Genomic DNA, 22,737 nt, shown 5'->3' on the forward strand with positions numbered 1-22,737 from the left:
CCCATATTCTAGACCAGTGGTTGTTGTTAACCCAGTCCTCAGGGACCACCTGGCCAGTTGGGTTTTCAGGATTTCATGATGAATATGCATGAGATATATTTGCATGCACTGCCTTCTTGGTATGCAAGTCTCTCTCATGCATATTCATTGTGGATATCCTGAAAACCCAACTGGTCAGGTAGTCCCTGAGGATTGGGTTGAAAACCAGTGGTCTAGTCCTTAAACTCTGCCAATGGGTGAGGGTTTCAGAATATCCTCTAATGCATATGCATAAGAAAGATTTGCATGCCTATTACCTCCACTATATGTAAGTCCTACTTATGCATATGCATTAGTTCAAGCGAACAAATGGCACAAGAGTTTGGAAGCACCATTGGAGAAAAAATTGTTAACAGAAATACAAAAGATGCTGATTTAGCCTGGGGGTGGGGCTGGGGGAGATCACATAGATTCTTATAATAAAGAATTAATGCTATCCTTTTGCAAGCTGCCTGTATGTCTCCTCCCCTTTCTTCTACGTCGTGTACAAGAATGTAGCCAGCTCCACCACGTTCTGAATATTCAGCAGGCTCCTCCCTGTGACGTCAGGCTCACTCGGGGCGTGTCCAAGCTGCACCTAGTCCTGGGCAGCGTAGTTGCAAAAAGTGGTCGAACATCGGCGAGCTGTGGACTGAGCATAGTGAGGTGGCGCGAGCTCTTTGTTTTCTCCACCCTTCAAGTACAGCGCGAGCAGAGGAGGCTGGCAAGGAGAAGCTGCACCAGTGGCGCGTCCCTTGGTTTCGTGCCCATCGCTGCTGTCTTTATTGTGGAGTGGCAACGCGTGCAGTTTTGCTTGCTCCGTTCGGCACCTGCTTCCTTACCATGAAGAGCCTCGGACTAGCCTGGGTGACGCCTCTTTTTCTGCTGGGGGTTTGCCGCGTCCTTGCTTCCAAAGGTGGGTGAGATACGAAAATAACGTGCAAGTTTTGCCTCGGTTTGCCTATTATAGTCGGACGCAGTTTGTCGAGACACCTTGTGGCGTTTCATGGTTGGTAGCTGCCGCTTAATTGCTGGTGGTTATTCTTGTTTAGTGAAAGCACGCTGAAGAAAAAAATAGCATGGAATGTAATGAATGTATTGACCTATTTCGAGGGAGCCTGTCTACATAAAAGGGGGGGGGGGGGGGTCATTGGACACTTTTGTATGAGAGAACTCAAATATTGCAGTTGTTGCTAAAGGGCTCATAAGAAGCCTGTGGGCTCAGTTTCTCTCTCTCTCTATTTTCCTGCAAAGCGTTTTGGAATGCTTTTTAAAAGTGCATCGCACAGAAAGTTGAAAGCTGAGCATAGGTGCACTTCCTTCATGTGAGGGAATGATAGTAACTCCTGAAATAGACGTGTTGGGCAGTTTTTGGAAGGTTATTAAAAAAATACCAAAACCCTTCCTGCTGAGTATGAATATCAGGTGTCCAGTGAGATGCAGTTGTATTTTAAGACTTTGTAGGCTAGTTAGTGAATGGTTTGATAACTATAAATATGCATATGATGCGGCGTAGAAAAAAATAGTCTTAGTTCCTATTGGATGTGATAGAGAATATAAAGTGAATACGATCTGAATAACTTAAATGATAAAGCCAGGACTTCACTCTGCACATCTTGACAGAATGGTGCAAGAAAGTCACTCTATTGGCAAAGAAGCCAGTATGAAGAATAGAGCATGGCTGATTATAGTTGGGTTTTAGAGATCACACACATCCATGCTATTCCCCGACGAGAAGTCGGCATTTAGCCGTCAAAGTTTGATATCATCCTCGTCAAAGTAAACAAATTATCGAGGCTGCTAGGAAGAAGAAAAGAATTCTTGCTTAATAATTAAGCCTCATGGGATGCTGTATCGTAACAAGACATTCACGCCTAGTTGACTCTGCTTCCCCGTTTAGTTATGTTGTCAAAATAAAAAGTGGCATATAGGATATTTTTTTCTGTGAAAGATTGTACAGGTTGGATGTGTACACACAGATAAAGCAATAACTTTTTTTTTTTTTTTTTTACAAAGTGGGATTATTATATTACGATTTAATCCGTTACCCATTGCATAGGTGTGTTTCCTGGGTTATGTTCTTCATAGCTTTTATAAAACACGAATACGTACATGTTTGACAGGACTACATTGGCCAAAAGGTTTACCTGTTTTGAGGATTATCACCGTTTAGTTTACTACTAAAATCCCCATTTCAGTACTGCCAGTCTGTGGATACTATAACCTCACTAAACAAATTAGGACAATACCACTGTTTTTGAAACAAATGAAATTTTGATTGAGCCACTAAAATTTCATTTGATACTATAACCTCCACAATTTAATGCATTGTACTGAGCTGAAATCTTTTTCCTTGTGTGGCACCTAGGAATGATTGCAAGTTCCTTTGGACATAGTCCAACATATCCTGTTTCAGAATTCAGCAAATGCCTCTTGTTGCTTGTAAGATGCAGTATTTCCAGGACAGTTAGCCTGTGATGAGAACCACTGAGTGGATGTTTAGTTTTCCTAATTGCTTATTTTCTTCTTTTGGTATAGATGGGAGCAATGATTTAGCAATCTGATCTTTTCTTGTGAGGAAAAATGGTCCAATCATGTATATTAGTGCTGAATTTTAAAAGTCATTCTTTACATTTACTTTTGTCTTGTGTTTGTCTTCCTGTTTTACCACTGGAGGGCTGCAAAGAACATTCTCAGCACTGCAATAATTTTTAAAATAAACTCTTAATGCTGTAGAAGAGCTCACACTGATATTCGGGCATTTTGTATTTCCTGTTACAACCAGTTGTGCACGTCTGTACTTAAGACCTTAGGCTGCGCGTATGAGTATTTTTTATTTCCAACGTTTTTTATTGATAGTAAATAAGCACACATTTCCAACTAACAGGCAAATTTATAATACAAAATGCAGATGCGTGATCTTCTTAAACAGAAAGAAACTGTCTACCATCAAACTTTTCTTCTATTTTCTCCCCCCTCCCCCCCCCCCATCTCCCCTCTTACAGATCACAACTTCTTATATATATATAACTCAGTTTAAAAATTGCAGAAACCAGAACTACACTTTCAGTGTTACATCATGAAAACATACCGCAAATAACCCTCAACTAGCACTGCGATATCTAACCATGGAGTACATTCCTCCTATGATTGCTCCCCTCCCCCTCCCCCCCCATGCCTTCCTGTACCCTCTTCTGACTTATATCTATTCCAAATGGAATGCCGCCCGAGGGTACCGGTTTACAACATATTACATGAGAGCCCTATACTGCTGTCTTAACACATACTTGGTTATTGACCAACCTTGTATGTCCCCCTATGTCCCTCCTCTCCCATGTGTGTGCCTACTGAGTTCCCCTTTCAGAGCTTATTGAATATTAAGCTGCGAGCTTTTGGTGACAGTGATTGTATGTAGGGTTCCCAAACTGCCAGAAATGCTTTCCGCCTCTTGGGGGAAGACCCTACTCCCCTGCGCTCCATTAAGAGAAGGACATGGAACTTGTTCCTCCAATGCCAGAAATCTGGTGGAGACTCGTTCGTCCAGACGCCCATTATGATCTTTTTCCCGACCAGGCTTGCTTTGCGAATGAGCTGCTGGGTCCCCTTACCGTGAAGCCTAAATACCTCATATTTGTCCAGTAATATCCCCTGAGGCGAGAATGGAATCCGAAGATGCACCAAAGATTCAAGATATTGGATTAACTGCTTCCAAAAGGCCTGAATCTTATGGCATGCCCAAAGAGAATGCACCAACGTACCCTCCCCCTGCTCACATTTCATACATAGCGGGTCCGTAACCCCCCCCCAAATTTGAACAGTTGACTTTTGGCCATATATGCTCTATACACGATCCTGTATTGGCACTCCCGAAGGCCTGCATTTACTGATATCTGAGGGACACGTGCTATCAGTTTACGGAAATCTAACTGTAAATGTGGTTGCCCCAGGTCCCCTGCCCATCTTTGACAAATAGCGGACGTGTCCCTCTCTCCTTCCAGCTCCCCTATGGCTCTTTGCAAGCTTGAAACTGACAGCCTGTCTCCTGTGATCATCCCAAAAAAGGCCCTAAGCCTACGCCCGTGACCACACCCCAATTTACTTTGGTCCAAAGACCGGACGTAGTGAGCTAGCTGATGGTATGCAAATATGTGGTTCATACTTATACCTACTCCCAAAGCTCCCAAAGATAGGATCTTCCCCCTTGCATCTAATACGTGCTCCAGTCTCGTAATCCCCAGTGTCGCCCATCTATGAAATATTTTGTTCTCTGTACCGGGGACAAATTGTGGGTTGTCCTGCAATGGCAATAAATCCGATACATCTGCCTCCAAGCCCCATGTCTTATTCAAATCTCTCCACACCTCCCTTAAGGGGCCCAAAAGTATACTGTGACGAATATAGGCCGGTATCACTCTCCTATCCCCATGCAATAGGTAATGCGGATGGAATGGCTTAAAAAAATCATACTCCATTCTCCGTGGTGTGTAATCTTGCCGCCCTAACAACCAGTCCCCCAAGTGTCTCAACAGACAGGCCTGATTATATTTGCGAACATTTGGAAGGCCCATGCCTCCCTCCCTCCATGGACCCATGAGTAATGTCAGTGGAATTTTCGGCTTCGCATTTCTCCACACAAACCTCCTCAGATGTCGGTACAACTGATTGAGATCTTTGCATTTAAGCCACAAGGGCAGCACCTGGAATGTATATAGCCACCTCGGAAATTCAACCATGCGAAATAAATGTATCCGCCCATGCAGTGTAAGTGGTAGAGTCCCCCACCTATTCAGTCTACCCTTCATTTTATCTAGCAGACTAGTGAAATTTAGTTGATACAACATGGAGGTTCTCATAGAAATCTTCACCCCCAAATACGGAATGAAATCCGAAGCCCACTTGAGCGGGAATCCAGCCCCCCATTCTGTCTTTACACTTGCATGAGCTGTCAGTGCCAACGATTTGGAGTAATTTATTTTGAGCCCTGCAAAGTCGCCATACTCCTGAAACAGTTCCAGCAGAGCACGTAACGATCGACCGGGGTGAGTAAGATGTACTAATATGTCGTCTGCAAATGCAGACACCTTAAACATGGAGGAGCCCCACCGCACCCCCTCCACCTCTGGGTGGGACACGATTTCCCTAATCAATGGGTCCAGAGCGAGCACAAACAACAACGGGGACAAGGGACACCCTTGCCGGGTGCCTCTTCTGATCTTAAACAATGCCGATTGTTCCCCATTGACCCACATGAATGCCTGCGGGTTGAAATAGAGTGCCCTTACTGCAGTACGAAAATGACCGTCCATCCCAACCTTTTCCATTACTGTAAACATAAAATTCCAAACGACACGATCAAAGGCCTTCTCTGCGTCGAAACTGACCAGCAGAGAAGGCCTTTTCTGCCTCTCCATAATCTCCAGAGATGCCAAGAGCGCCCGGACATTGCTCCCCACCGATCTTCCCTTCACAAATCCCACCTGCGGGGATGCAATCAAGTCTGGCAGAACCCTGGCCAGACGGTTGGCCAAGATTTTGGCATAGATCTTTACATCACAATTTAATAGGGAAGTGGGCCTGTATGACCCTACTTCAGTACTATCCTTCCCTGGCTTTGGTAGTACTATCACTTTTGCCACATTCAATGTATCAGACATTACCCCAGAGGTAACCATCTCATTGTAAAGATTTAACAAAGGAAGTGTCACCTGTTCTTGGACTAACTTGTAGTAGGCAAAGGTGTACCCATCAGGCCCCGGTGCTTTTTGGATTTTGCTCTGTTGAAGCGCCAGCATCAACTCGCCTTCCGTAATGGGGCCATTTAGGTACACCTTCTGGGAATCTGAAATCTGCGGCAGGGCTTGATTGATTAAGTAAAGCGTACTATCTTGCATTATCTCTGTAGGCTCCCTATATAGTTTTTCATAATACCTCTTAAAACAATTAGCAATGTCTTTTGATTCCCTGAGAAGTCGGCCACCCTCATCTTTGACTTCCAAAATTCCCTGACAGCCCAGTTTTCCACGTATCAATCTCCCCAGCAACGCCCCAGCTTTATTACCATGAATGAAATATTGATATTGATAATACTTATGGGACTTTACCGCCCTCTGGTGCAGTAATTCGTTCAGCGCTTTCTGGGAGGCTAATAGAGCTCCTTTCTCCTCTGATGTCATGCGCGCCCCACACCTAACCCTCTGATAACGGACTTCTTTCTCCAATCTGATGATCTCCTTGTCTCTCATTTTCTTAGCTCTGGCCCTGTATGCAATTATCTCCCCCCGTATCACCGCCTTAGATGTCTCCCAATACAAACTGGGCTGGCACTGATGTTGCTTATTATGGTCCGCGTACTCCTTCCATTTTTCACTTATATAGGCCTTAAAATGTGGGTCCCAAAATAACTCATATGGAAATCTCCAGCTTCCCCCTCCTTCCCCCTCCCTTGGTCCCTGCAACTGCATCCAGATGATGGAGTGGTCTGACACCTCACACGGCCCTATCTCTGCTGTTGTTACTTTTGGAAACAGATTTCTAGAAATGAAGAAGTAATCGATACGCGATTGTGTGAGGTGCGCCCTGGACAGGTGTGTATAGTCCCTCATATTTGGGTGTAACACTCTCCACACGTCTATCAAGTCCAGTGTGGAGCAGAGGAAGGGTAGTCCCCCCACCCCCTGAACCCGACTAGTTGCTGAGGGACCCGTCTTATCCATCTGAGCGTCATACACCAGATTAAAATCCCCTCCCAAAATCACGTTACTCCCCTGATAAGGACCCAGCAGCTCTATAAGGGTTCGATGAAATTTGCGATCATACACATTGGGTGCATACACGTTGCATAAAATATACCTAATGCTCCCCATCTCCACTTCAACCAGAACGTATCTCCCCTCTGTACCCTGTTTAACCCGCTTAATCTGAGCCTGCAGGCCTTTACGTATCAAAATCACTACTCCCCCTTTCTTGCCTGCCGCCGGGGAACCCACCACGTGTTCTACCCAGCCCTTCTGGAATTTATTATGTTCCTGAGTGGTCAAGTGTGTTTCCTGCAAAAACGCAAGGTCTGCTTTATGTCGCCCTAGTGCTTGCAGAACCTTTGTGCGTTTAATGGGTGAGGATATCCCCCCCACATTCCAGGACACTAACTTAAACGGTCTCATTCATCTGCAGGTCTGTCTTAAATTTTGCTCTTTTAACCTTCATTATGAGGACGCACCCCCCAGCCCCTGGGTGCAGTCCCCTTTCGCCACCTTGTTTAGAGCATTGTACTCTACAACTCACACTCCGTTCTGCTCTGAAGAGGAGAACAACACAATAAAGTACAAATAACATCCAGCACACAGTATATGTAGGCTCACTCTCATATTCCCCACCCATCTTCCCCTCCCCACCTCCCTCCCTCCCCGAAAACTGAGACTGTGTCCTCACTTGAGAACTGGTCACGTCCATGCCCCTCCCCTCACCCTGCGACATCATAGAACACTATAACTTTTATCACCCCATTTCCAAAAAATTTTCTCTCCATGAGCAATTAATCTATAGTTCTTCCTCTTGCCCACCTCCCAAATACAGTAGTCAACCCCTTCAATTTACTGTCCACTGCTGCATTTTGCACTACCTCTCAACAGTCTTCCCCTGGTATCGCATGTTCTTCTCTTGTCACACATCTCCCAGCGGAGCATTATTCTGGGCGATTACCAGCAGTCTCCATCTCACCGCTCTCCGCCGCGGTGCCTTCCATTCGCTTCACAAACTGCTTCGCCTCCGCCGGGGACGTGAAGAAGTGAGGCTTGCCTTCAAACTGTATGCGCAGCTTGGCGGGAAAAAGTAATGCAAAGCTTGCTTGCCTCTCATAGAGTTGCTTGCAGACCTCTGTAAATTGTCTGCGCTGTGCCGCTACCGCTGCTGAAAAGTCTTGAAAGCACAGCACTGTAGACTCTTCGTATTGGATTTTACCCCGCTGTCGCCATGTATGCAAAATGTCCTGCTTGTGGGTGTAATTCAGGACCCTGCAGATCACTACTCTCGGTCTGTCCTTCCCTTGTCTTGGTAGCCCGAGTCGGTGTGCCCGCTCAATCTTCAAACCGCTCTCCGTCTGCTTCAGATTCAACACCTGGGGTAACCACTTCTCCAAGAACTGCCAGAGGTCCACTTCCCTGATGGACTCCGGCAGCCCCACAAGTCTTAAATTGTTGCGGCGAGAGCGGTTTTCTAGATCTTCAATTTTAGACTCTAGGCTTTCCATCCTCTTTAGCATTTCTTTCTGCTGGGTTTCATGCTGTATGCTCTGATCCTCTACATCAGATAAGCGCTGCTGGAAGCCGGATAAGTCAGTTTTCAGTCCCTCCATTTTACCATCCAGCTTCTCAATTTGGTCTGAAATCCGCTGCAGCTTTTTCTCTACTGATACTTCTAGGAGACTTGAAACTTCTCCTGCAATCTCTGCTGCCCAAATCGAACTCGGCAATTCACCCGAAGAGCCTGCGTCGGCCATCTTGCCGTCTCCCACGTGGCTCCTCGTGCCTTCTTTGCGGCTTGCTTTTGTAGTCATTCCGACTCGATTTCCGCAGCGGTTTTGGCTGGGTTTTGCTTTCGCGAGGTTCCCACTGCTTTTCCTGCAATTTCTCAGGGTTTTCCCCCAGCTTTAGATGCCGCTATGGGTAGATGTTATTCGAGGGACCGCGGAGCAATTACGTGCGGCATCCTCCCCCTAGCCTAGCATCACGTGACCTTCTCTGCGCGTATGAGTATAAAAGTAAGGTGAATGTTTCTTATTCTGAAAAAAAAAAATAACGAACTATTTAGTATTTGTGCTGCATACCTCCATGTTCTTTAATCCTGTTTTGGATTTCAAACAATAAAGGGGGAAATAGTTCTAATGCTATTACTGTATTTTTGTTCTTTAGTTTCTTAGATGACAAAAATCACAGCCAGTGGACTTCCTAACCTTTTAAGCTGGATGCAATTTGCTTTTTGACATTTGAAAAGCATCACACACTTTTATACACAGTTTCTCTGTTTTTTTTTTTTTGTGTTCCTTATGAATGGCCAAATTTTATTACTGTTGCTGTTAGACTTTTTACTCATTAAACTGATGTACAGTTCTGGATTATTCTTAGGACGTTTTCTATTACACACAACATAACAGACCAAAAATAATTTACAGTTACTAATGTTTACAACTAAAGTTTAGCTGGGGATATGAAGCACAAAAATGTTTGTGTTGCATTTTCTTTTTGTTAGTGCTCTTGTTACAGAAAAAAGAAAACTATTTCAGAAAGAGTGCACACTTTTTTCCAAAAAAGTGTGCACTCTTTCCCCGATAGTATGCACATGCGCAATCAGGGGTGGACTGACCATATGGACAATCGAGCAGTGCCTGAGGGCACAGAGGCTGTCTACCCCTCCCCCCCACAAGCTACAGCCCCCCTGAGCCTCAGTGGGCCCTTCCTGGACTCACCTTGAAGGGCTATTGTGGTCTAGCAGCCTCTTTGGGTGCAGAATAGAACCCCACTCTCTCCCGTCTGCTGTTGCTACTCCGCCCGGCGCTGCCGCATTTTCAAAATGCTGGCTGAGACTTCTCTGTGGTTGTCTCGCTAGACTACTACAGGAAGTCTCAGCAGCCATTTTGGAAACATGGCGATGCCGGACAGAGAAGCAGCAACAGACAGGAAAGAATAGGGTTCTTTCCTGCCCCTGAAGAGGTCACTAGATCACCAGGGCCCTTCAAGTGTGCAGGGGAGGGGGGTGGCACTGTGCAGATGGTGGGGCTCGGGCAGTGCCCACGGGCTCAATGATCTTTACTGCTCCCAGGCACACAGCGCTGTCAGTCTAACCCTGCGTGCAACGGTGTTTGAATGCATGGACTATTACGAAAGAGGGCATACTATTGGGACTGGATTCAGTAAATGATCAAATTTAGGCACTGGGAAAAATTCACGCTAAGTGTGAGTGATCCTATAAAGGGCAATCCGGGCTGAGAGCATTTTGTAGAATAGCGCTTACAACAGATTTCTGCACCCAACTTTGAATGCTTGGACTTAAGCCTGCTGAAACCTGGTGTAAATCCCGGTGCGCAATTTGAGCGCATAACCCCAGTATTCTGTAACACTGCACTTAAATATTTTGAATGCTCCTGATCCACTCATGCCCCTCTCTTGGTCATATCCCCTTTTAAGTTGTGCATGAGACACTTGGGCATGCAGTGTTATTGAATAGCATGTAGGCAGATGTCAGTGTAAATACAAGTTAGTACCAATTTACGCCAGTAATTGGTTGTTAATGCACTATTAACTAATTTAGTTTATGCATGCTTATGGACTTTGTGCCCAAATGTGGCTGATCTTGAGAAACCCCCCTGAAATGTTAGGGGGATTTTTTTTTTCATCGTTTTTATTTGCAAAATGACACACAATCACATGGGAAATGTTGACATTTTCACATGTCATTTCAAACTAAGTCAGATCCCTAATTTTAACATGTGCAAATGCGGTTAACATATCTGATTAGTAACTAGGTCCCACTGAATGCAATTGGGACCTGCAGTGTAAACATATGATAATATTTAAGAGCATGATAGTATCTAGCTGTTTTCTAAGTTAGATGTATTTTGATTCTGAGCCACTTCTATGGTGTAACATATCCCGGAGCTATAATTTTTAATGCTGTCATCTTTTGAATTAATATTGTTTTGTTTTCAGAAATAGGTGTATATATTCAGGGAAGACAGGGTCAGTTTCTGCATTTGCCACTGGCATTCTGTAACCTTGGGCAAATTGCTTTATCTACCATTTTTCTCGCCTCAGTGCTCACTTGGATTGTAAGCTCTTTGGAACAGGAACATATTAGACCTATAGTTCCCACCAGTGTGCTGCGCTGAGTATGTCCATAAGTGCTATAAAAATAAGTATTGTCTTGCTGTTAGAGTAGAAAAACACGGAATATGTTGCACATTGTCTAATAGTTATCTGTCTCCCTCATTGTTCCAGTTATTAGGAAGGATTGTTTGCTCAGTTATTTTCCTCTGGATTCTATAAATGGTGCCCAAAATTGTGTAAGATCCTGAGATCAGCATACAAATAGTTAACAAGCAATTAACAATCATTTTACATTAATTGGTTCTGATTTGGATTTGTGCAGAAATCTGGCTATGTGTGGTCCTATAAGGATCCGCACCCAAATCCTCTCGTGTGCAACCCAAAAGGGAGCATGGCTGCCCTTCCCTCTAAGATGACCAGGAGTCCTCCACCTACAGTTCTGCCAGTGGGGAGGTGCTGTTTCACTATCACATTTTTGAAAACACAATATTGAAGTACCAGCTGCCAATGGTAGCAATGCAGTTGGAGGGCTCCCAACCAACTTAGAGGGAATAGTGGGTGTGGCTATGGGAGAGGCATGAGCAGCTCAGGGGCATTCTAAAGAATTACACACAGTGTAAAGAATTAGAAGGCAGCACACCCACGTTGAGTGCCAGGATTTACACCAGGTTTCAGTTGGTGTAAGTCCTTGTGCCCAAAGTTGGGTGTGGGAATGTGCACTATTCTGTAAAGAGCGCTGAGCCCGGAGTGCGCTTTATAGAATAATGCTGAGAATGAATTTTTCCCAGGGCATAATTTTTGGTTCTGTTTACTGAATATGGCCCCTTGCCTTTTGAAAATATATTAGAAGTATGTGGGGTTTTTTCTGCAAATATGACAGCAAGTAACAGTGAAGCTTTTTTTTTTTTTTGGCGGGGGGGGTTATAGAAGGAGGGCAGAGAGTTAAACATTCTGATCTTGTCAGGAGGATGTGCATTCTGACAATGGTATAGAATGGGCTCCTGGAGAAAAGATTAAGATGGGCCCCATCCATCTCTCCCAAGGTAGTGGGAACTGCAGGGACGAGACCCCTTTAGAACTCCAGTAATCAAATCTTGCAAAAACATGTTCCAGACCTGTCATAGATAACGACAACCCTACTTACAAAATGCAGCATAGTAGAATACTAATACTGTGTACTTCCTGGTAGAAATACAGAACATATCAGGTATGCGACAGATCCCTACACAGAAACTAAACACTAGTAGGAAACCTCACTTCTGTCAGTCCTGCAGAATACAGACAGTGCCTCAAATATAAGTTATGCAACAACTAACTCAAAAAGTCTGAGTGCAATGCAGCACTGGAAAAACAAAAATGTATTTCTTTCTTTGCTGTATAAAATTTCAACTGGCTGATAGAGGTGGTCAGCATTTTTTTTAATGCTGGCCGGCACTGATATCCAGGGCAAATTTACAGTGTCCTGGCCGCTGAAGTTTATGCGGATCTCGCCTGAATATCGGCTAGAACACTTAATAGACATGCCAAGATTTTGGCAGGTAAATAGGCCTGCCCCCCCCCCCCCCAACCCTGCCTCCTCTGAGCCTACTTTGCAGAATCCCTGGCGTTCCAGTGGTGAATGGGCAGGAATGATGCCCACTTGCTTCTGCATGAGACCAGTGCAAGAAAATGGCTGCTGTGACCTTCTGGTATTTCAAGGTAGGCCTGGGGGAGAAGGTATTAAAAAAAAACAAAATAAAAGGGGAATATATGTAAAAAGTCTGCTTATCAATGATAGTAGAACAAAAAGTGAGCTTAAGGTTTATTAAGAGGATCTGGGAGAGTCCTTGACCATCCCGCAGTATCCGTTTACCTTTTGCCGCTCTGTAGCACTGACAAAAACATTAATTCTCCTCCTCCTCCCCCCCCCTTCACAGACCCCTCGAAAACACCCAAACCCCCAACTCTCCTTATCTTCCCGTCCTCCAATCCCCTCTTAACAGAATGAAAAACCTAGGAGGTTTAATAAAACAAACAAAAAAAACCTCAGAAGTTTGCTTTTGTTTTCAATAGTTCGCTATTGGTTTGGACAAACCAGTAGGGTGGTAAGCTCCGCCCACTGGCTTCAGCCCAGATAGTGTGCAAGATAGGCTTATTCCATCTCCTGTCATTAAACCTCCTTGTGTCCATTCTCTCCAGATTATTGACTACTTTTCCCTTCTTAATCCCTTTTCCTCCATTCTGATCCCTTCTCACCATATTGCTCCCTTTTTTCCTTTTATTCTGACTCCTTCACTACAGTCCACTGCACTTTTCTACCCCCCCCCCCTTCCTGCACTGAGCCCCTTATCCCCTGTCTTCTCCAGTTTCTCATCCTTAGTAATGCTTCAGCTCCTAGCCCCTCCTCTCAGCCCCAGCATCAGACCAGTTTCTAAGCCCCAACCTCCTTCTCCCAGGCTCAGCATTAGAATGCTTCTTCTATACCCATCCCTTAGCATGTGCCCTTTGGCCCATCATCATCCCTTGTGTTAGCTACAAGCCCCTTTCTCCAAATGCAACCCTCAGAACTTTTCCCTTGTTCTAGTATTGGCCTCCATGTCAGTCCCAAACCCCAGCATTGCCCTCGTCTCCCTTACCGGGTAAATCACATGACCTGGCATATTGAACCACGTGTACCCCCAAATTCTATATATGGTGCTTAAACTTGTGCACCACAAATTTTCATGTGCAATTTAATTGAATAGCAAGCCAATTAGCACCAATAATGGCATTCCTGGCAACAATTTGAATTTCCGTGTGTATATTCCTAGATTGGATTCTATAAAGATGTGCATGCTAAATTTTGCTCTGCAGATCTAGAATTTTCTCACAATGTTATAGAATATTGGAGATCCGCAATTAATTGAGGCATGAGGATTCACACCAGGTTTCAGTTGGTGTAAATCTTCATGCAGAAAATTGAACATGGATCTCAGCACTAACTGTTTAGAGAATAGCACTTAGCGTTCGTTTTTTTTCGGCACCCAATTATGGGTGCCATTTACTGAATTTAACTCATAATGCAGTCCAGAATGTGCTTGGTTAGCTATCTGGGTATGGCACTGACTACAGTCTGTACTTCTGGGTTTCACCAAACACCTGGATAGGTGCTATTCCTTTATTGACAGGCCAAATTCTGACCATGTTGATCAATGCTGTTTAAAAAAAAAAATCCTGACTGCTATAGGTGAAAATCGTGAAGTGTGTGTGTGGGGGGGTGTTTATTATCTACCCTGGTCCCTGGGAGTAGTAGTAGTAGTTCATTCCCCCCCCCCCCCCCGCCTCCCGGGGCAACAACTGTGACCCTGTTCTTAGTGAGAGCATCCACCCTTGATGTCTGAGCACAGGCAAGCCAAAAACAAGGCCTTGTGTACTAAGTTAAAAAATGGCTACTCCTGTATTGCAGGGTTTGTGGAGAGGTTTTTTTTGTGTAAGAGTATTTGTTTATTAAGGCAGCTTTTTTGATATGGTGTACTAAGAATGACTTTTCCACGTCAGTGATGTTGGTTTTTTAGTGATGGATAGCAGAAAGTTTTCACCTAGTAAATTCTAACAGCACACATTACTGCCACATTGTTAGCACTCACTGTTTGTAAATGGTTCCCTAACCTGCTTATAATCGAACGAGACAAACGCCCAAGTTCCGACCTAAATCGGGAGATGGACGTTAATCTCACAAAAACGAGTAAATCCATATAATCGAAAGCAATGTTTCAGTGCGTCCATGTCGCTCGTACGTGGACGTAAAAACGTCCAAATAAGAGGCGTGTCGGGGGCGTGTTAGGGGCGGTGATACGACGTGGACGGGTACAACGTATAACGAATAGCGAAATGGCTCTGGTTGAGCGGGAAGATGGGCGTAATATGATGGACCCGAAATAAAAGCGACCAGAGCAAGGGGGAAAGCGTCTTTAGACCCATTAGCGATTGTGTGTAGTTGGAGAGTGGCGATATTGTTGGTGGAAGAGCTGAAGTGGTGGTTGCAGAGAGAAAGCCGAGCGTGTTGAGTACCTGTGACGGTCGTCTGTGTGCCCTGCCTCTTTTTGTGTCTTACCCTTTGACCGTTCCTTACTCCTACTCCTTTGCTCCATCGCCCCCTTCCCCTCCCCCTATCCCTCCCCATTCACTCTTCCCACGTGTATACTCTATTCCCTGACCTCCGTTTGTCTCTGTGTTCCTGTACTGTTTGGCGAGTGAGTGGCCAGAGGGCGTGGTGGCTGGAAGTGAAAGATCTGTGTGTGTTGCTGTTTGTTTGACTACTAGTCCTAATACTTGCACTGGTGGTGGGGATATGGATGCACTTAATGCACTTGTGGCATGCATGCTACACGAAGAGGCCACCCACCGCAGGAGGTATTCACGGCCCCGAGTGTTTAGGCCCCGCACCACCTTCCTACAACTCACTGACCAGCAGTGTCTAACAAGGTTCAGGTTTGATAGGGCCACCATTCGTCAGCTGTGTGAGCAGCTGACACCCCTCCTTCAGCCCCAGACACGTAGGAATAACCCCATCCCTGCCCACCTCAAAATCACTTCCGCTCTCTCTGTCCTGGTCACTGGCAGTTTTCAATCCGTATTAGCTGCTAACACAGGCCTCACCCAGGCTTCTATTTCACACTGTCTCACCCAGTTCCTGGATGCCTTCATAACTCACACCTCATACTACATCACTTTCCCCACCACCCCCCAGGCCCTGCACAACAACATGGCCGCCTTCTATGCTGTTGCTAGATTCCCCTCGGTCATCGGTGTGATAGACTGCACACACGTAGCCCTCAGACCCCCCCGTGCACACGAAGCCACCTACAGAAATAGGAAGGCATTTCATTCTATGAACATGCAAGTTGTATGTGATGCCCAGGGGGAGATATTAGACGTGTGTGCCAGGTACCCCGGCTCCAGCCACGATGCCTACATCCTACAGCACTCGGGCATCTTCCGCAGGTTCGAGCGAGGGGAGTTCATTGGTGGATGGCTACTAGGTAAGTGCAACATGCATGTACCACCCATACTAGACCTCCTCCACTGGGCAACCCTCCGCCCTGGCTTCCTCCACCACAACCCACTATCCAAATCCCCCCGCCCCCCCTGTACCTGCTCCAAGCGATACACACTCATCTATCTCATTCTGCTTTTCTGCAAAGGTGACCGAGGCTACCCGCAGAGGACATGGCTCATGACCCCCCTGATCCACCCACAACCAGGGGCAGAAGAAACCTACAACAGGAGACATCGCAGCACCCGGGGGATCATTGAGCGCACCTTTGGTTTATTGAAAAACCGCTTCCGCTGTCTGGACCGGTCTGGAGGAGAGCTGCTCTACAGTCCAGAAAAGGTGGCCAAGATCTTTGTGGCGTGCTGCATGTTACACAATTTGGCCCAGCGCAGAGGACAGCCTCTCCCAGAGGAGCCACAGCCACCACCAGAAGAGGCCCCAGATGAGCTGGAAGAGGAGCCCCCTCCACCCCCAGCCCACAGAGCAGAGCTCAATGCCTACCAGCTTGGCGTAAGAGCAAGACAAAGACTCATTGAAACAAGTTTTAGGTGAAAGTAAGTGAACATTTATTTTTTTACATTCAGTGCATGTGTGTGTTTAACCCCACCACCACCACCACCCCCCTCCCACCAACCCTCACCCTACAGCATGTCCCATCATTTTCCCCTTCCCTTCCCCCATCCCCTCCTACCCCTCCCACGCCCTTCCTTTGCAGCTGGTGCTACACGGGAAGTCTCTTCACCCTCTTCGGAGCTGCTGCTCCCAGTGTCCTCCTCCCTATCCCCACGGCAGCCTGCGGCTTCGGCTGCACCGTGGAAATCGGGCCACCTTGGTTCTAGTGGTCTGGCCACAGGACCCAGAATGGGAGCAGATTTGGTGGGTGCTGCAGGAGTGGGTGCGGAGGCTGAGGATCGCAATGCCCACCTCTTAGCTGGTGGTTGCTGGTGGTCAGTGGAGGAGGATGTTGATGGCAGGGGCTGCTCCAGCAGCACGGGGGCTGGAGTAGGCGCGGTGCCCTGAGGGCGCAGGTGTTGGATGCTCTGCTCCAGCCGTCTCAGTTGCTGGAGCACCTCCTGGTGGCCTTCACGTTGCGCCTGGAGGAGTTCCTGGTGTGCTCGCTGCTGTGACTCCAGTGCTTGGCGCTGCAGCTCCAGTTTCTGCTGCCGGTACTCCTCCAAGCGCACGTTGTGGCGGAGTAGTTCCGTGGCCAGCCGCAGGAGTTGCCTCCTTTGGCCGGATGGCCTCTGGCGGGGAGCTGGGCCCTCCTCCTCCTCAACAAAGTCCTCCGGTGCTGGAGGTGCGGCCTCTGCTGGTGCAGGTGGTGGTGGTGGCAGAGGCTGGACAGCTGGTGCAGGTGGTGGTGGTGGTGGCAGAGGCTGGACAGCTGGTGCAGGTGGTGGTGGTGGTGGCAGAGGCTGGACAGCTGGTGCAGGTGGTGGTGGTGGTGGCAGAGGCTGGACAGCTGGTGCAGGTGGTGGTGGTGGCAGAGGCTGGACAGCTGGTGCAGGTGGTGGTGGACGCAGAGGATGCACAGCTGGTGCAGGTGGTGGAGGCTGGATGGCTGGTGCTGCAGGCTGTGGAGGTTGAGGCTGGACTGGTGGTGTAGGGCGTTGGCCTTGCAGGCCACTAGGGCCAGCCTCCTCTGAGTCATCACCTGTATAGCACAAGAGTGAGGAATAGTGTTGGTGCAAATAACCCACTTTTGTCTTTCAGCATTCATATACATTGGTATGTCCCCCAACCTGATGACCCAGCAAAGAGATGGTGAGGAGGAATGGAATTGACACGGGTACGAAAGAGAGAGCCCCGCAGGCAGCTGGGTAGAGGTGGTGGATGAGCAGCCAAGAGAAGGACACCACTCACAACGTTGTGCTCAAGCTGTTAGTTGTATAATTGTTAAATTGAACAACATTGCAGCATGTGTTGTGTTACTACTGACTTGCTAAACTGCATAGAACTGCTTTATGACCCCCATTACAGGCTCCTTCAGTTGAATGCATGTGGCCCACACTCAGTAGAGCACAGAGGTCACAGGAGGAACTAGGCACAGTTTGGTAATGGGAAAATAGGAGGGAGTAGTAGGGAAGGACGGCCCCCAAAGTTCTGCCACAGTAGTAACCTACACACACCCATAGGAGCCAACTGGAAAGTAGTATTGGGGGTGCTAAGCCCAGTGACCAACACTCCTCCCTGCACAGCTACATGATCTTTCCTCAATATTGGGGGTGCTCACACACACACACAGCACCCACCCTGTCTGCTTGCTCCTATAACACACATGACCACTACCACTACTCAAATAGAGCTTACAATTAATTCAATAAATATGGGCACACAGGACAAGTAAGAGGAAACCCAAGTACAACAGTAGGGATAGGGAGTAAGGGTAGAGAGCTAGTGAGTAGGGGTTACCAGGTCACAACAGCATCATAAAGGTGGCCTGTTAATATACATAAAGACAGCCAGAGATACTCCCCCCCCCTACCTCCCTCCTCCTGCCCCCCACTCCTCACCTCCCTCCCCCTGACCCCAACTTCTATAACACAAGTGTACTGCAGCACAACAGATACCCCAACTGCATAATGAAACACCTACCTGAGTCCTCAGCCTGGCCCGAGGTGTCCAGGGAGCCAATCCCGTGGATGCCCTCCTGGGGTAGGAGGGAGTACACCATCAGCTCCATGGGTGTAAGGTTGGCAGTGTCATTGCCTGGGGGATTGGCCCCCGCCTTCCTCCGAACATCCCTCCTCAGCTTCCGCCACTTCCTCTTGCAGTCCTCCACGTCTCTCCCAGCATGGAAGACAGCATTCAGGCTGTCCCGTACTGCCTCCCATTCGCGCTGCTTTAATGTTGCTGCCAGCCTCTGCCCTGTAGGAGCAAACAGACTCCGGTGCCGCTGTACTATTTCTTGCACCATTAGCTCCACCTCTGCTTCGACAAAATTACCCTTCCGGGTCGGCGGCATGCGTGGTGGCATTGTACCAATGGGGTTTTCGAAAATACGGAGTGGGCGTTTATATAGGCGCCAAGAACGCCCATTGAGACGGGGGCATAGGCGTTTCTGATATGGGCGTTTCTTTTTCAATTATACACATAATTGCTAAGCGTGCCCAGTTCAGATAGCGATTAGGAACACATGGTTTCGATTATGAGTAGATAAGTATGGTCGTCTCCACCTGCCTTCCCTTTCTTCATTGCCAATTTACCTGCCATTTCCTGCACTTAGACCTTGCCCGTTGTTCGTAATAATCATTTACAGGGTTTTACCCTCACTTATATGAAGGTATGTGTTTAGCAATGTATGCTTGGGTACACCTGTGTATTTAGGGGGGGGGGGGGAATTATTGTTGGCCCTCAGCCACCACGCCTTCCGTTTCCTGTCTTCCACATCCCCTGATGCTCCCTTCCTTTCTCCCATTCTCTCTGCCTGGTTGTAGCAGGCAGTGTGTGGGGGCCAAGAATTTAGTACAGTCGGCCCAAATCAAAGCACCCCTCGGTAAGGGTCATTTCAATCAGGGAGATGTGCAGCTAATGTTCCAGAAGATAAAAGGCGCACTACACAGTCTTGAAACAGACGTTCATGGTAAGCTCTCATTTGTCTGCCACCTCTTCTCTTTGTGCTCATAGTCAAGGAGTGTGCATTCACTGTATGTATGTAGTCTGGAGTCAGATGTTAGGTAGCTCTCTTTTCACCAGGTTCCTGTGCACTGTACTGTGGGGTTGGCAGGTCCTCAGTGGTGTGGGCCAGCTGTTGGAGGTGCTGTATTGGTTCCCGGTAGCTTCCATCTTCCTTGTTTATGTGGTGTACCCCAGTCCCCATTTATGAAGTGGCCACCCATTCTCAAGGTCCATAGGCGGGGGAGGGGAGAATGATTAATGCAGTGGATGTGTATAGCACATTATGGAACACCTTCCTAAATTGCTCCATAGGTAGTAGGGTAGGGAACATGCACATTACATTGTTTTTAATCGGTAGCCTGGACAAAAAATGATCGAGGTGGCTACAGGTAGTGCCACTGAGGCCTATGACATGGTGGTGAGGGAGAGGGGTGTGTGTACAGGTACCAACCCAAAGTAACTGGTGGTGGCTAAAGCCTGGTGGCTGCTGTGGCCTAGTGGTTAGAGCACCAGCCTTATAATCATAAGGTTGCTGGTTCAAATCCCACCTAAGGCAAGTCACTTCAGGGACAAAGTTTGACACAAACCCAGAATACTTGAATGTAACACACCTTGATCGACTACTGGAGAAAGTGTGATCACACCTGCAAATAATGAGCACCATTTTTATTTGTGCCCTTCCCTAACACAAGTATTACATTGCAACTGTGATGAAGTAACCATCCATCTATTGGGTTTCCCATTGTTTCCCTTTTGCTCCTCAGCATTATATACCATAGCTGATGTATTCAATGTGAAAATATGAGCCAGCTGTTTGTAGGTCCTTCTTGGGCCCCCCCCCCCACCAATGTGGCTTGTGGGTAAGGATATGTGTCCATCAGACAGCAAACACTGTGTATGTGGTACCTGGAGTTATGTGGAAGTGTGTACCTGGCAGATCACACGTGGTACACTATTAATCTCTTATTGATGGCACTCTGTATTGTGGGTCAGTATGGTGGAGGGGAGGGAGGAAGGGAGAGAGAGATGCTGGCTGGCCATTTTTATTAATGGACACAAATATCCATCCAGCCTCCCCGGCCCAACCCCCCTGCACATATGGCCATGCAGGTTGGAATGAACAGGTGGCGTTCTGTATGGCCAACATTCTCAGACATACATCACCTTCTCATTCACACAGCACATTTAATGCTATGCATATTGCTGCCTCCTTCCTCTCAACTCAACAGCACCATTTGGTGATATGTAATGCACAAGGGAGACAAACACACACACACACCCTGATAGTTATATTGTAACAGAAACATTATTTCCCCCCCACCCCCACCCCTACAAAATAAGCCCCAACAATGCCCTCCTCCCCCCCACAACTCCCCACACACCCCAACATTTCCCTCCCCCCACACACACAACCCCAACAATTCCCTCCCCCACCCCCCACAGAACCCCCAACATTTCCCTCCCCCCACACACAGAACCCCAACATTTCCCTCCCCCCACACACACAACCCCAACAATTCCCTCCCCCACCCACTCCCCACACCCCCAACAGGCCCCCCCTATTTAAATTAAGGGCGGCCACGCCTTCTTAGCAAGGCCCTCTGTAGCAGGGCAATGAGCAGCCCCAGCAGTACCCTTAGTGGGCCCTGGAGCTGCTCATTGCCCTGTCGTAGGGCTCTCACCTCCTGCAGCAGCTGGTGCTGGCCAACTATAAGCTGCTGCTGGCCATCTACCAGCTGCTGCAGGAGGCGCACCACAGTGGCAGGGCCAAAGGCTGGAGGTGGGCCAGGGGACACGGAAGATGGCCCAGGGGATGGAGGTGGGCCAGGGGACACTGAAGCTGGCCCAGGGGATGGAGGTGGGCCAGGCGATGGCGCTGCCTGAGGGGAGGGAGAGGCCTCATACGGAGCTGCAGGTGGGGAGGGGTCCTCATGATTGTCCTCATCCTCCTCATCTATGATGAGGACTCCCTCCTCCGAGTCCTCCTCCTCCTCCTGGTGGGCTGCCTCCTGCCCTGGCTGCTGCTCCTCCTCCTCCTCCTCATCCAGCTGCTCCTGCTCCTCCTCCTCCTCCTGCTCCTCCTGGAGGTGGTGGCCCTCCTCATCCTGGCGCTCAGCTTCCTGCTGGTGGAGCCCTGTGTATGTAAAAGGAGTGTGATTGAGATCAGTGCATACACCATGGCTTGCATAGTGCAGTAGCTGGGTGGCGTGAGGCAGGGGATGGGGCAGGGTGTGGTAAGGCGTAGCCTATGCCCATGGGGAATGAGCTGCATCAGATGACATGAAACAGAACCCTGGACCCTCCTCTGACACACACCACGCAGGACATGTTGCCATACCAAATTCATTGCTGACCAGCATGTTTGCATTGTGAGATGCAACGAGGGGTTGATGGGCAGTTGTTGTAGGAGTTATTGGGGGGGGGGGCAGTGGGAAGGGTGTTGAGCACAATTCTTTTATGTGATTTAGGCCATAACATGCAGTACAAGTAGGGCCTCAGGCAGCTGTACCAGGACACAGTAATCAGCCACCACAATAAGGGGAATAGTAAAGTGTGGCATATCATCTCATTCATCTCGGGGGGATGGTCGGACGTTGCAGGCACACTCATGGGAGAACCCCTGCAACCTGCATCCTTGATCTGGGACAGATATGGTATTACTAGGTGCCTATTAGGCACATGGGAAGTGATATTGTACAACACATTTGCTTTATTCATGAAATGTATGTAGTAATCTGTACAGGTGTCCTGTTTTTGAATACTTACGGCGAGCCCTGAGGTGCCTTCGCACCGCCCGGATGAGGTCGGGCCTCTCCCGCCTCACCCGCCTGAACCGCCTCCTCAGGGACTCCAGGTCCCGGTGGACTCCAAAGCGTCTGTAAGATATAAGTTTGTAGAGCAGGGGTCAGGGGTGTTGGTCCTTTTTGTCCTCTGCACACATTCATTTGCTATTCACATACCAGAGAGAGAGGGTCTACAGTGTTGGGGGGGGGGGGGGGCACCTCCATTGGTAGTGAATCATAGGAGCCACCTTTTTACCATTTTGGGGGGTGGAACCCCCAGTGGAGATGACCCCTCCCTCCATACATATTTGATATTGGGGGTGGGGTGGTGAAGCACCCACAGCAGCCACCGAGTTGGTTCCTATGCAGATGATGCCAGAGAGGTGGGCATGAGGCCAGACAGTACCGTTTGTATACATTATAATGTATGCTTGTTAAACTACTTTATATGTGTTATCATGACCATGTTATAAAGTATGGTATAGGT

The 22,737-nt window shown here is 47.8% G+C and overlaps 1 protein-coding gene across 1 annotated transcript in view; it reads left to right on the forward strand.

Moving 5' to 3' along the window:
- The first annotated feature begins 636 nt into the window (after positions 1–636).
- CLSTN2 (calsyntenin 2) overlaps positions 637–22,737 on the forward strand; it is a 1,123,462-nt gene continuing 1,101,361 nt past the window's right edge. Inside the window, exon 1 of the mRNA XM_030216144.1 lies at positions 637–934. Within this exon, the coding sequence (XP_030072004.1) occupies positions 862–934 (73 nt within the window). The 5' untranslated portion in view covers positions 637–861. The remainder of the gene's footprint in view (positions 935–22,737) is intronic.

The sequence above is a fragment of the Microcaecilia unicolor genome, chromosome 10 (assembly GCF_901765095.1).
Source record: "Microcaecilia unicolor chromosome 10, aMicUni1.1, whole genome shotgun sequence".
NCBI classification, from domain to species: Eukaryota; Metazoa; Chordata; class Amphibia; order Gymnophiona; family Siphonopidae; genus Microcaecilia; species Microcaecilia unicolor.